This window comes from Camarhynchus parvulus, chromosome 2 (genome assembly GCF_901933205.1).
Source record: "Camarhynchus parvulus chromosome 2, STF_HiC, whole genome shotgun sequence".
In the NCBI taxonomy this organism is placed as follows: domain Eukaryota; kingdom Metazoa; phylum Chordata; class Aves; order Passeriformes; family Thraupidae; genus Camarhynchus; species Camarhynchus parvulus.
Window position 1 is genome coordinate 118,007,432 of NC_044572.1, and position 14,152 is coordinate 118,021,583.

The 14,152-nt window shown below is 34.5% G+C and overlaps 1 protein-coding gene across 3 annotated transcripts in view; it reads left to right on the forward strand.

Annotated features, from left to right (window-relative positions):
* C2H8orf34 (chromosome 2 C8orf34 homolog) overlaps positions 1–14,152 on the forward strand; it is a 141,458-nt gene that overhangs the window by 46,570 nt on the left and 80,736 nt on the right. For all 3 annotated transcript variants that reach the window (XM_030970399.1, XM_030970391.1, XM_030970408.1), the window contains exons 5-7: positions 1,476–1,504; positions 7,595–7,764; positions 11,613–11,779. In XM_030970399.1, the coding sequence (XP_030826259.1) occupies positions 1,476–1,504; positions 7,595–7,764; positions 11,613–11,779 (366 nt within the window). The remainder of the gene's footprint in view (positions 1–1,475; positions 1,505–7,594; positions 7,765–11,612; positions 11,780–14,152) is intronic.

Genomic DNA, 14,152 nt, shown 5'->3' on the forward strand with positions numbered 1-14,152 from the left:
AGAAATTCATAGCACCTTTAAGTCTGGTTGATGCAACCTGGCTATTATACTCTATGGGTATTAGTATTGGGTCTGGGCTAAATAATAGTCTGAAGTTATTAAAAACTGGCTAATTGCAGTGAGGGATAGAAGGATTAGTCAAAATACATCTTTTTCAATTTGATCCACTTTAGTACTATTGAATTACTGTAAATATTTATTTAACTCCTACCATATTTCTTAGGTGTTGATGAGGTCTTTAAATTATAATTGCAGTTCTCTTAGAACTTGGTTCCTTTAAAAGGAGAAATTCCTGTAAGGAATTCATTGAAACTGAGAGTTAGCCAAATTGAGTTAATGATGAAAGGCACAGTAAAAACCCCCAAAGAGTTAATGTAGTTATGATATATCAAATAGTATAGACTTATATATGTACAAACTTATACGTTAGCTTATACTGCTGCACTCTTTATTGTGATTTTAGAAGAGTAAAATCAGCTCTCTACTCAGCTGATAATACATATTTTGCAATATAATCTCTTGCATTTTGTCAAAGAAGGTGTCTTGATAATATGATATGATTTAGAAAACCATTTTCAAGTGCATGTTCTTCTTATGTATTTCACTTATTTTTACCACCAGGAGAAAATTTTCTGTGGTTTTGAAGTTTTAATCTGGAAATACTTCTTATCAAATCTCATAAGAATCTAAGACATGCTTGCTTCCAAACTATCAGAATTTTCAACATGGTAGGATTATATATATGATGACTTGAGCACTTGTGATATACTGATGTTTGTAAAAAGTTAAAAGTTCTGAGACCAACTCTGCGTATTTATTGTGCTGTAGAATAGAAATAATTGAAGCATGAGATGATGGAAGCAAGCATAGGGAAACTTTGGTCAGGCATCTGTAGAAACGATGAGCAAATTCTTCTTCAGAGGATTTAGTTGTTGTTCACAAGTTCTTCTTCAGAGGATTTAGGAAATAATTTGCATTCTATTGAGACATTTTACTTTATTCTCTGAAGTTCCACCTGGTTTTACAGGATCATTTCCACTTTGTATTGTGAAGAAAGAGATAAGAGAAATGTCCATATTGCCCTTTAATTGCAGCATAATGTGTTATGCATGCTGGTCAGGATGAGATTTGCATAATAAGGCATCCATTGGTTAATCTGGTATTGCTGATTTAATTTTAGAAAGCAGATAGATGTATGCTTAAATTTGTTGTCACTTTACTGGCACATCTGCATTTTCATTTCCATGGTTTTTTGAAAAGTAATTTTGATAATATTGCAGATGAGGCAAATGAAGAGTATATTGTTTCCAGGCAATTTCACTAATGGAATAAAATATGATACACTGTATGGTACAACAGCATGCAGTGAACAGTAGGTATAGTTTTCAGATTTAACCTTACTTTTACTTACTGTACTAAAAGATGTGTAGAAAGCATTTTCCTGAATTTTTCTTTTCAATCTGTTTTGTTTTCAGGCATTGCTATTTCTGATGAACTCGATAAGGTAAGACTGATAAAAGATGTCTAATGAGCAATACAAAGAGACAGATGATTATGATAAGGCACATGCCGCTGTCCTGGCATACACATGTCTCTTTTGTTAGGTTCAGAAGAAGTTTGGGTATGGAAAGCTTTATGGGTAAGTACAGTATATGTGGATACATTAAGATCTTGTCCAAGAATGAGCTGTCAAGTGTGGAAAAAAAAAAGTGATTGAATTTAAGAAACTCTTAGTGAGACCATGGAAATACTTTTGGTCTTGACACCATCTTTGATTAATATAGTCTGTTGGATTACTTTGTGTACTTTTGGAAACATTTAGCCTTGAATACCTTTTATTAATGAAATTAAATTCTGCATTTCCAAATATGATTTGTGAGAATACTTAGAAATTATTTTTATAATTTTATAATCCCATATTTACTCAGGAATGCACAAGGCATAAAGATCAGTCTTTAGCTCCTTGCTGAATGCAAAAATGGTGTCTTCCGTTCTGGCCATTTTTGATACCTTTCATAGTTAACATGAATTTTAATTCTAGATGCAATAAATTCTACATTGAAAGATTAATCAAGCTAGGTTTATTTAAATACTTATGGAAACAGAACCAATTTTTCTTCCCTGTTCTCAGCAGTGAGCGGCAGTGTGCTTCTTGTGCCAAGAAACTTGCATTGTGTTCTTGGTGTCAGAAGCCATTGCTGTCAGGAAAATGAGTTCAAAAGGTACATAAGACGCAGGAATAATGCCTAATATAGAACACTTTGTTTTTTTAAATAACTTTCCTTTCTGCTGGTAAAATGAGGACACAAATCCTTCTGACACAAGTCATATAAAATACCTTCACTGTGTTCTCCAAGGAAGGCCAATTAGGTAAGACTGATAAATGTTACCATGCAGTCAAGTGCATCTGTGGCTGCCATTTCCAGACTATGGCCTAAGTCTTCCCGCTGTTTCTGTAACTGGGCTTAGAAATGATGGTAAACACAATTAGAAAGTCCTTCCATTAGAAACCTCGCCTCTAAGAATACTTAAGAAGACCTCAATTTCTTGTGGTTTTGTTGTGGTAAAAAACCTCAAAGATACTCTTTGAGGGGGGAAGAAGACAATTTAGGCTAGAGCCTGGTATCACATACTTTTTACATGAATGTTTTAACAAATAATTTCTGGTTGGTTTGGTTTTTTAAAAACTATGATATCTTATTGTTCAGAAACATTAATGTTTTTAAATTTAGTTAATCAATGTGAAAACTGAGATGGAGAACATAATTGGGGAATTTCCACAGGATGCAGTTTGAGTGAAGAGTCAGGGGTTTTTTGTTACCATATACTTTATTTTCTATAATTTAAAACTGGAGGGTGGTAGGTTTTTTTTTTAAAAAAAACGTGGAATTAGGTTATATAAATTCAATTAATACATTGAATGTTCTTGAAGTCAAAAGCGATTTCTACAAAAACCCCAAACAAATTAAACTCTCTAGCATGCACCAGTTGTACAGCTCAACAGGCTTTCAGCTTAGATTTAGAGAAGAAGAGTGATTTTTTTACCTCCATGATCTTTAGTGAACTTTATTTCTATTTCTTGTTTGACCCTTTAAAGATTTTTAATGAATGTAAAATCTAGTCTGTTTTAAGAATAGAAGCATGGCCAGGACCATTCTGTGGAATTCTGCCTCCTAGGAATGATCCCTTGCACAAGCTAATTCCTGAAATGTTCCTATGACTTGTTTCTACATGTATTATTTGTCTTGGGCCAAAAGCAGCTAAAGACAACCTGATAATAGTTGTTTTAACATTAAAGAGAATTGGTTTTATTTCACTTGAATGTGTTCACATGTGATGTTTATTTTTCAGGTATAAATGTAGTCAAGTTTTAAATTTTTAATACATGCTGATACTAGAGCTTCCTTATCTAAACTGTAGCAGTGAAGAATAATTTTTGAAATCACATTCATCTATGGTTTGGATGAACAATTTAACTCATCAGGTGCATGTCTTTTGACTAGAACTGCATGGCTAAACTTGGCATTGGATTCTAGTAAAACATCAGCATTGCAGAGATGTTATGAGAGACATATAAAACTCTTCTGTGTGCTCTTTCTTGCTTTACTTTCTTGATGAACAGGAATATTTTGGGGAACTAAGACTATGACAGAGCCCATAATTATGCTTTTTTATCTGTGGTTTAGATTATGAATCTAGAGAAAACAGAGAATGCATGTGTATGTTTCTTTATTTTTGATTCTTTATTTTTTTTTCGGATTGTCTTTTTAAAAAAAAATATTTCTTTCTGGATTCAGTAACTTCTAGCTGCCTTTTTCAGGGGAGTACTTAATCAGCATTTTTGGTTGATGTAATTCCCCCTCCAAGTAATCTAGTTAATTAGTTAGTTGCTTAGTTACTCTAGCATTTTGGATTTGGAAAACCAGTTTGCTCTGAATCACTTTTGTGAAAGAGTGTTTAATTTAAATGGATTCTTGCCAAATATCTCCTAGTATTAGCTTTTTGTCAGTACTTAGAGCTTTTGTCCAAGACAGTAATAGAGAAAATACAGGCACACAAGGTGAGTCTTCCACTCAATATGGAATTTTCCAGTTTGACATAATCTCCTAAAATTTCTGAGTTCGCTGGTAACCTTGCAAAAACAAACCAAAAAAAATCCTAAAATTACTGCAATTAAAATAGGTTTATTGTAGCGATTACCTCTTTTTTTCATTTACTTAGGCTTGCAGAGGTGTTCTGTCTCTCTTGATGATTCAGCCTCTGTCTCTAGGCCATGGAAGCTATGTAAAGTCAAGAACTAGCACTGCAAGTACACTGTGTAAGGGAAGGAAATAAGAAGGGATGCCTTGTCAGTCACATATTTTAAAATGCAGATGTAATACATATTTCTGAACTGACTCACCCTCATTGCCGCTGAACAGAAACTATTGAAGGACTTTAGGAAACTGCACACTTTCATGCATAATGTCAAGGGTTTAATGTAAACAAAGGAGAGCTAGGATGTTCACCTTTTTTTTTGATATTCACAGAGTTCTAGGCTAAAAAAAACACTCTAGAGGAAAACACTGAAGAGGGAAACCTGTCATAAGATTGTGACATTTGTCTGAAATTCCCAGTGGTATCTTTCAGTCACTTCAAACACTAATAATGGGAGATACTTAAGTATTGGAAATCCATAGTTAGACCCAAGTGAAGATCTAAAAATGCATAGTAAATTTTGACTCTCAATGTTAATATTAAATTTTTTTTTCTATGCTGTCTAGGGCATACTTCTTATATGTAGTATTCTAAAATGAAAACAGGTTACAATTAATAAAATACAGCAAACAACTATTCTTAAGTCATAAAAATAAGCAAATTTCTTCTCATCCCAAAGTATTTCTCACTTTGGATCTTCCCTTAAAATCCATATCAGAAAATAGGAATACTAAGCTTTTTAAGTGATGTGTAAATAAATGGATATACAAATGCTGTCATCTCAGGTAGAGGTTGCATCCAGCAGCCGCATCTTAGCCCAGTGTGAAGAGTAGAATCAGCTGTCTGTCAATCTTTCCCTTCTTCTCCTTTTCTCCACATAAAGGAAGCTTGAGTGTGTCACTTTGGTAGCCACTGATGTGGATAAGTGGATGACACCTGGGCTGCACCATGAAATAGTCTTCTTTGGTTTAGTGCAGATTTAAATACGTACCTGTACTGAAAATATTGCTGTGCACACTAATGTCACTGTCAATATCTTCTGTTATTTATGGATGAACGTAAATTGGAAATCAATTAAGATTCTAAAGTTTATATGAAAAAAAGCAATCAAAACTATAACATCTTGCTTGAGAACAGAATACTTCATCTCAGTATTTTGCAGCCTTTGAAATAGACTGCCAAATGAACATCCTGGTGTTCTGAATAGAGCTGACTCTGCTTCTTCATTTGGTGCTTTCACTGAGGCTGCTTATGTTGTTGAAAGGAGGACAATAAATTAGGTCAGTGAAACCATAGTGTACTAAACTAACACAATTCAAAAAGGAAAGTAAGGTGATAAAGTGGGGCAAAGCATGACTGTGTAATGTAAATTACATTTCTGTTAAGTAGAGTATGAAAGTGCTACTTTATCCCTAAAATGCATACGAAAGAAATTAGCATAGCGAGGACAGTCACTGAGTGCATGTTCTACTTATTTATGTGTTGATTTTGCAGTGCGTAGTCTCAGGAAAAGCTATGAGCAAATTTTTTGGTGCTTTGCATTTTCATTTAAGGGACTGAAAGCTTTTAGCAAGATTGACAGTGCAAGTTATTCTAACTAACTCGTTCCAGGAACAATTTTTATTAATTATTAGAAACTATCCTAGGGAGAAAGGGACAGGATAAAATAACTAGAATAACAGTAATAAACCTCAGAAGGGGCCAGATGATTAATTAACTAATGTAAGCACCTTGTGTAATGAAGGCATTACGAGCAGCGAAGCAATCCTTTTTCTTAGCTCACAAGAATTGTTACACTTGTGACAATTTACACTTGTCAAGTGCCCAGAGGTGACTGTCATCTAGTCTACATTACTTGACTATGCCACAGCTCCAAACAGAGGCACAAGACATGTATTTGTAAGTACATTAATAAAAACCCAACTCCAGTGGTGAAGTATCTGAAGCCATGGATTCAATTTTCAGTGGTCCTTGCAGAAAAAAACATTGTGTAAAATTGAATTAGACAGTCAAGTGATGGAGAAATATGGACAGAGGTATGGGGAGTGGAGTGTGGAAAAGCAACCACACACACATTGCAGAAAGCAAAACAAAAGAACAAGGGTGAATGAGTCAGATCCAGGACCTGGGTTACATTTGACTCTCAAAATAGAGGTTCTTGTGCTCAGCAAAATTGTAGCATGTAGTCAGAGGGTAAATATATTCATATTGAAAGTATTTTGCAGCTTTTCTTTTTGTTTTTTTTTGTTTGTTACTTTCATTTCAATAGAGGCCTCTACTTCAAACTGCTTTTATTGTATCTGTTTCAATTAGGAGGAGATTTTCAAAAGTGGTTTGTTTTTAGGAAGGAGATAAAATATGGTTTCTAGGCTACCTAGTCAGTGTGCTGTACTTTTTCCAGACGCTTTTTGTTTGGAAAGCATTCTTTTATGGCAGGAATATTTATTGAGGCACTAAGTTAGGTAACAGCAAAGGATTTGCTTTCCTATAATTTTCTCTCATTAAATGATAGAAATATATCTCTACTAATTAGGCACATTGTGTTTGAAATATTGTTAGTAGCCTATAAACAGTTTAATTAAAGAAAAATAATTATTCCTATCCCATAATTTCATATCCTTTTTTTTTTCTGGTATACAGATGTGTTTTTTAGTTTGACTATGCTGTTCTAAATGACCCTTATCTACAACCATTCTAGTATAATTGAAAACAGAGATACTCACTACATTAGAATCCTTTTTCATACAGTTTAAGGACAACTTGTTATTTTAATCTAAGATGGTGTAAGTTATTGTTATTGTTTTGAATATGTCAGTTATATTTTGCTTGCTTCTTGTAATCCTGTGCAGTTTATTGTCCTCCAGTAAGTGGTTAAAAATAGTTTCAGAAATGCGTTTTATTCAAATGTTAATACCATTTTCAGAATAGAAAGGTACATTATGTAAAGCCCAGCAGGGTTATTTTTAAAATGCAAAATGCAGATGTAGTTATTAGTTTTGCATTAATTCATAATGCAAATAAGAGTGATGCTATTTATCTACAACAGTCTTTTGGTTGGGTTTTTTTAGTACAAGTGGCCTTGTGTTGCTTAGCCAAACAGATACACTGAAGGTTTTAAGAACTATGCATTTATTAAAAAAAGTGATTTTTCTACAGTTGCAATTAAAAAATTAGTGATTTGAGGCATCAGGGTACACAATTATTTCTTGGAATTTTGTTAATGGAGGACTTCTCCTTACTTCATGAGTGTTTCTGGGTATTTTGTAGCCCTCTGAAATGGTAATGCAATGTATTGGTTTTGTACTTCTATATTTTTTTTAATTTTTTTTTTTCTGTTTACATCTATGGTTGAGAACAAACAGTACTTTTTTTTTTTGTTATTTTTATTTCTTTTCAGGACACATCAGGTTTTAACACTCCCCTTCTCAGACCTCGTGTTATTGGAGAATGGATTGGCCGTGAAGAGAATGATGCAGACCCTCTGGCTGCTGAGATGCTGCAGCCACCAATACCAAGGAATAAAAATGAGCAGTGGGACAGCGAGGATAGCAGCAGTCCTGGAGGAAGGTGGGTTTTTATTCTGGCCTAGAAACTTTATATTTTGTGAAATGGAGGTGTCTTTGTTACAAAAATTCCATTTCTGAGGGCAGAGTGCAGTGGTTTTGAATTCTCATGCCATTGTGTGGGCACATGCAGAATAAGTAGAAGTCATTAATATGTGACTTTTTTCTTCTCATGCTTTTCTAAATGATTAACTTAATACCCATTTGCAATCTTATGGATTTATTCCCATGAGAAAAGCTAAGTGTATTTTGACATGGTTGGGGTCTGTTGTGTAATAATGTTGTGATGTATAGCTTCATTCAGATACTTCATACACTTCCATCTTTGCCGGGCTGGTAGTAGCTATTTATTAATCTTCCTGACACTTCAGTGATAAATCTGGTTTTCTCATTTAAAGGAGAGATAGGCAAGGGAAGCAGTACGTATGTTATTTTTAACAGGACTTCCTAAATTCATTTTCATTTCACATCTTGGCTTTTTTGGTGTTAATAACAAGTCTTTCTCAAAGAGAAATTTTGTTCTCAGCAGTAAATAATTTCTGAAGATTTATTGTGCTTGACTGAAAGAGTTTGTGCTTTAGCTACGTGGGAGAGAATATTATAATTCAAGGAGTCAATTTTCCATGATTTAAAGATATGTTTATCACAGAAGGTTAAATACTCACAGGCTTGCTTTAAAAGGGATTAATCTTCTGCACTGCCTCTGTTAATTGACTTAAGCACCTACATTTCTCCCTTTGCCTTGGAGCATATCCCTTGGGTTATAACTAGTACTTTGATTGGAGCAGACACCTTTTTCTTCCTTTTTTTTAGAAGGCAGAAACTCTCTGCTTTTGCTTTGAAAAGGTCTGAGGTATTCCTTCACATTCTTCCATGTACCTTCTACACTAGAATTCACCTCTGTGTCACACTGAAACTAATGTGTCACTGGCTGTGCTCTTACGACTGCATTCATTAACTTTCCTCACATCTTGGGAATATTTGTTATCCATGAGTACTTCATTTAATTAGATTATTGTGGGGGTGGCTGTGAGTACTACTATTTCAAAGAAGTAGCAGCGTGTAGTAATGATCCGTCAGCCAGCCCTTGGACAGGAATCAACACAACTCAGACTCTGGGTCTCTTCAGTGCAGTTCCTGGGAAAATAATGGAGTCAGCAACTGGCACTGCAGTTTGATTGTGCAGGCCTGGATTTCTTTTTCCTTATTCAGCAGTTCAGTAAAGGCATTGAATAAAGATCTGTTCCATGTTTCAGAGCAAATTGAGGATATTGTATCCCTTCTGTCAATAGAAAGGAGAAGAAATAAGCATCTCTGTCTAATTTCCAGAAGGGAGCAAAGAGGTCTAGTTCTGAGCAACAGACGTGATTCAAAGCAGCATGTTTTTCTCTTTGTAGAGGATGGTACAAGCTGAGAGAAACCTTGCAGCTAATGCTAGAATTAAAAATGTGATTAATGGATTTGAGTACAGTATTTTAGGAATCATTTCAAGTATCATGACAAAATCAGTTCTCCTGGTGTGTGAATAAGGAGAATATAGGGAACTTGATGCCAGGAAAGACTCATGGGATACTGATGTCTCTGTTTGTAGGTGTAGTAAGTGCTGAAGGCCTACTGAAAAATATGTATTGCTAAGTGGGAGTACTGATTTTCAGTGGAAATGAGTAACTACTAAATTACATGTGGCATAAGGATTTACATTTGGATGACTGATTTTATGTCTGGGGTAATTCTTTGCTTCATTAGCATTTCATCAGCTTTTGTATGGCATTTATAAAAATCATGTTTGCAGTCTTGCAAACATAAAGTTGCAGAATTTCAAGATAGTGGTGATACTAAAATTGATGTCAACAATATATGGAAATTTTAAAGACCCATGTTGATCAGGGTTAATCTGAATATTTAATAATAGTTCACTAATAACTAGCAGTTTCTTCAAGGTCTGATTTAGTGTTACTGTGAATTAAAGTGCTATTAGCAGAATTTTGGAAATGACCACACACCAAATGCATGAGACAAGTACTAAGTAATAATAAGTTAGTTTTAATGTAGCAAAGAACTAGTACATCTAAAAATAGTGGGAAGAGTGTGTTTTGCTCTCAAAAGAGTGACTTTATCAGTTGTAAAGGAAGTTTTTCTATGTCATCCGTATTTCAGTAATCTATTTCATAGTTAATGTAGCCTTAAGTAGTTAAGTTACCTTTTGTAAAAATAGGTTTCATTTTGGAAAATGAAAGAGAGGGCAATTTGGAATATCCACATTCAGTGTTTCCAATTCTATCTTGTTAAACTTTATTTAGTAACACTTTTAATAAAAAGTGATAGGTTGTTTATCGCTATTAATCAGGATTTATGGCACAAGCCAGCAAACTCTTAGAACTAATTATAGTACTCAGTTGAAATACAAGAATGGGGAAGTCAACGCTGTGATCATTCCATTATTTCCATGTCGTATGTTTTGTTTTACCTGTCACTAAACATAAGGAAATGGTACATATATGAAATATTGTATAAATATCCAAAGGATTAGACACTGACAAATCACTGGTAGAGTAAATGCCATCAATGTGGTGTGACAGAATCACCGTTTCCTCCTAAAAATCATGCATTCCTGTGATGATGGGCAATTGAAGCAGTCATGTCATATATTGGAAAGCCTGGCCCAGTAACTCAAAAAGAAAGAAAAAGAGCAACTGAAAGGACAGATGTCACTCCTGCTCTGACATGGAAGGACAATGTAGCCAGTCTGAGGTAGCTCTGTTAGAGATGTCTTGTCAAATGGGTGAAGGGTCACCTTTTTGTCCTTAATGTTCTGGATTGCTACAGAGGAGAGATTGTGTTTGTGACTGGTTTTGCACTGCTCTCTGTTGCTGCTGTAAGGAAGAAAGGCAAGGTATTAATAAGTGATAAGAGACCATAGAAAAATGCTGAGGGCAATCCTGCTGGTACTGAGCTCATCTTTCAGAAATTTGAACTCCATGAAAATAGGATTAAACTCATTTCCAAGTCACTGTTTGTAGTTTTCTCCTTGAAAAATTTCTTGGAGGAATTCTAAGATGCAAGGCTCTTGGGAATCTTCCTCCAGGCATAATGTATGTACACAACGGGGAATTTGAGTGGTTTTTATTTGATACTCTTGTCTCTTAAAGCATGAAATGAACTAGAGCTTGCAGAGGCCCCATCCATAACTTGGTGTCCTAAACTCAAAGCCGGTTATTCATCTCCAAGGTGCATTTTGTCTTATTTTTGGTGGAGAAATGAACAATTGCTGATAATATTAAAAATCATACATTTGCAACAATTCTGCCTTCCTGCAACAGACTGTAAGGACAGTCTGAAGGGTTGGTGGTACGCTCATGAGGTGCTCCTCATGTGGGGCACCAAACTTCTGTCTGTTTTGTATTGATACAGGAAAGAATGACAAACTGTAGCAAGTCCCACCTTAGACCTTTCTAACTAACATCTGCACAATTCCAGTTGTCTGTTACTTAGGTCAGAGGCACAACTCAACAAATCAGGAAAAGTGTTATAATCCTGTGGGGTAATGGTATTAAAACCACCCTAGAGAGCAGTTCTTTGTTGTCAACTTCTTGCTATGCTTATCAATATCAATAGCTTATCAATAGCTTAGCAATACTGATTACTAATTGACATCCTGTTGTTCTATATGTGTAGCTTATTTAGACTTGATTATTGCACATAAAAATCAATGGGAAATTTCCCAAATTCAATCAAAATTTTAAGTAGAAACTGAAAATACAAAATGTCTTAGAACATCCAATGATCAGGGAATGAATGATGTATTTTGAAGAGGGCACCAGTAAGAGAAAGTTGTGCTTTCCTCCCTCACAGCTTAAAAATGGAGCCAAAGACCAAAGGATTAAAACATCAACAGCAGCAACATAAGAAACTGCTGGCTGCCATGCTTTCTCAGGACTCCTTTGATTCTGCTCAAAGCACAGCTCCATCTGTAACTGAAGAAGACATTGACAATGAAGATGATGCAATGGAACTACTGGGTAACTGCAAAAAATTATGTGTATTTTCTGAATTTTTTTATTATAAAAAATCAAACAGAGATTAGTCAGAAACTGCTCCCTATGCTTGAAGCTAAAGTATTTAGCAGCTGTGTGAAAGTTCATTGGGGTTTAACGTGAAACTTTCAGGAGAAATGTAAGGAGGACCATAAATGTGTGTGAATAAACTCCCAGCTGCATCCAAATTCCATGAAATCAAATGCTTCAGGTGCTTAAAGTAATTAATTTGGTTTCCTACATAAATCCCTTCCACGTTTTAGTTGCAGAATGCATTTCTGTGCAAGGAACAGAATCAGCTTCACTGTCTTTCATCTGGTTCTACTTTTTCTTAGCTGCATCACAGTTTTAACCAGTAGATTTTTTTTTTACTTACTAGCTACATAAAGCTTATGTAGTATAAATTTGTAACCTCTTCAGAGGATTTGGTTGTAATTTTCCACTAGACTGTATTGTATCTTAAATCTTAAATCGCACTCTAGAAGACTTCATGCTCGTTGCTGCCTCCCTTTCCCAGAATTACTAATTGTATTTAATTAAAAATGGCTCTAATTGTACTTAATAATTTCTTTTCTGCTATTTTTCAAATTTTCAGTGTATGATGCTTAAAAGGCAATCATGGATTTCCTTCTTTGTTAACAGTTTATGTTCAATGGAATTTTATGTGGGATCAAAGCATGGGAAATTCAGTCTCAGAATAACTGAAGTTTCTTGAGTTTATGAATTCTGGCATGATTTTTCTTTTTCAGGTTGGACCTTAATCTAAAAATCAGGAAAATACATGCTGCTTGTTTTACTTTCTATATTTCTTTTGCATCCTTACTATAGTCTTCAAAGAAACGCAGTATAGTTGAGGTTGGAGGGGACTGCTGGAGGTATCTAGCACAACTTTTGCTCAAAAAATCAGCTATAGCAGGTTCTTATGGGTGACCTTTGACTTTCTCCAAAGATGGAGATTCTACAAAATCTCTGGGCAGCCTGTTCCAGTGCTTGACCATGCTTATGGTAAAATATATATATATATATTCTGTTTAATAAATTGTGAATTAATACATAATTTCTTTTTATTTTTCAGTAGTAGTAAGTTTGATATATGCATCTCTTTTACAAGAAATAAGAGAATGGCCTGGATCACTCATTATTTATCACATGCAGGATAGATTTTTTGTTAATTTCTATGCAGATAGTGAGCAAAATGTATCCAATAGATGTACAGGTTTTTTCTTCCAGACACTTGAATCCCTGAAGGTATCTGGAATCAAGAAGGCAGTATAAAGGAATTTTCTAGTGTCTTGACACTTGGGTAGAAAATGATCTACGTACAAACTAGTGTTTTGGGTTTTTTTTTTAATTAGTACTTGAATGTAAGAATTCATTCTAGTTTTGTGCCATGCAAAACTTGGAATATTTTTCTATCCTGCATTTCATCAAAACTGGCTAATTTTATACAAAACCAACTTAAAACTAAGAAAGTTCATGAACAGGACCTCCAGTTGGAGTATGGTGTTATATAAATGAATGTAAGATTCTGAGGCAAAATCCTGACATATTTGAGAAGCAGCCATGCTTGTAGTGATTATAATATTGCCATGTAATAGTAACAACCACTGAGAGTTCAATATATGAGCTCTCAGTGGTATTTAAAGTGCTGTGCTTCTGAAAAACTGGCTTTTATTTTAATTCTCATTTTGCAATTTGCTGACAGTATGTGTTATATTTGGTGTAATGGTTACGCTACATTCCCCAGAAATGCTCAAAATTTGAGAATATGACTGTGTTACATGGGAAGGATGTTTTAGTTTTCCGTTGAAGGTAACATAAAGAAATTCAGTTCCTATCAGCAAATATAGATATTTTTCATTGCTATATTTTCCAGGTCAGTAACTGATACTGTGATTGGTTTTTTGGTTTTGTTTTTTTTGGGTTTTTTTATTATGTACCACATTAGTCCATTAACTGCTTTGTTGCTTTTTACACAACCAGTATGCAGTGTAACTAATTTCAAGTCATGGCTTTCTGCCATCATTGAATTGCAGGACATTGTTGCATATAGCTCTTTCATTTGTTCTCTTCAGAATTCAGTATTCTTTGTTTATTCAACCCTTTCTTAAAAAATTACAAAACTTCATGATTCTAAGTCAGGATTCTGGGAAAACTGTTCTACAATTTATAGCAGATAATTTAAAGCGTAGACTACATTTAAAATGCAGAACACAAACATCCATCTTTAGGTGTGTTCAAGAGAATCTTTTTCATATTTTGGTTGATTTATTTAGATATTAAAAGCATGAAGCTGACTTTATGCATATTTTCTTTAAAAAAACTCCATCGCCTAGGTGGGTCAATGAAGGTTTTAGC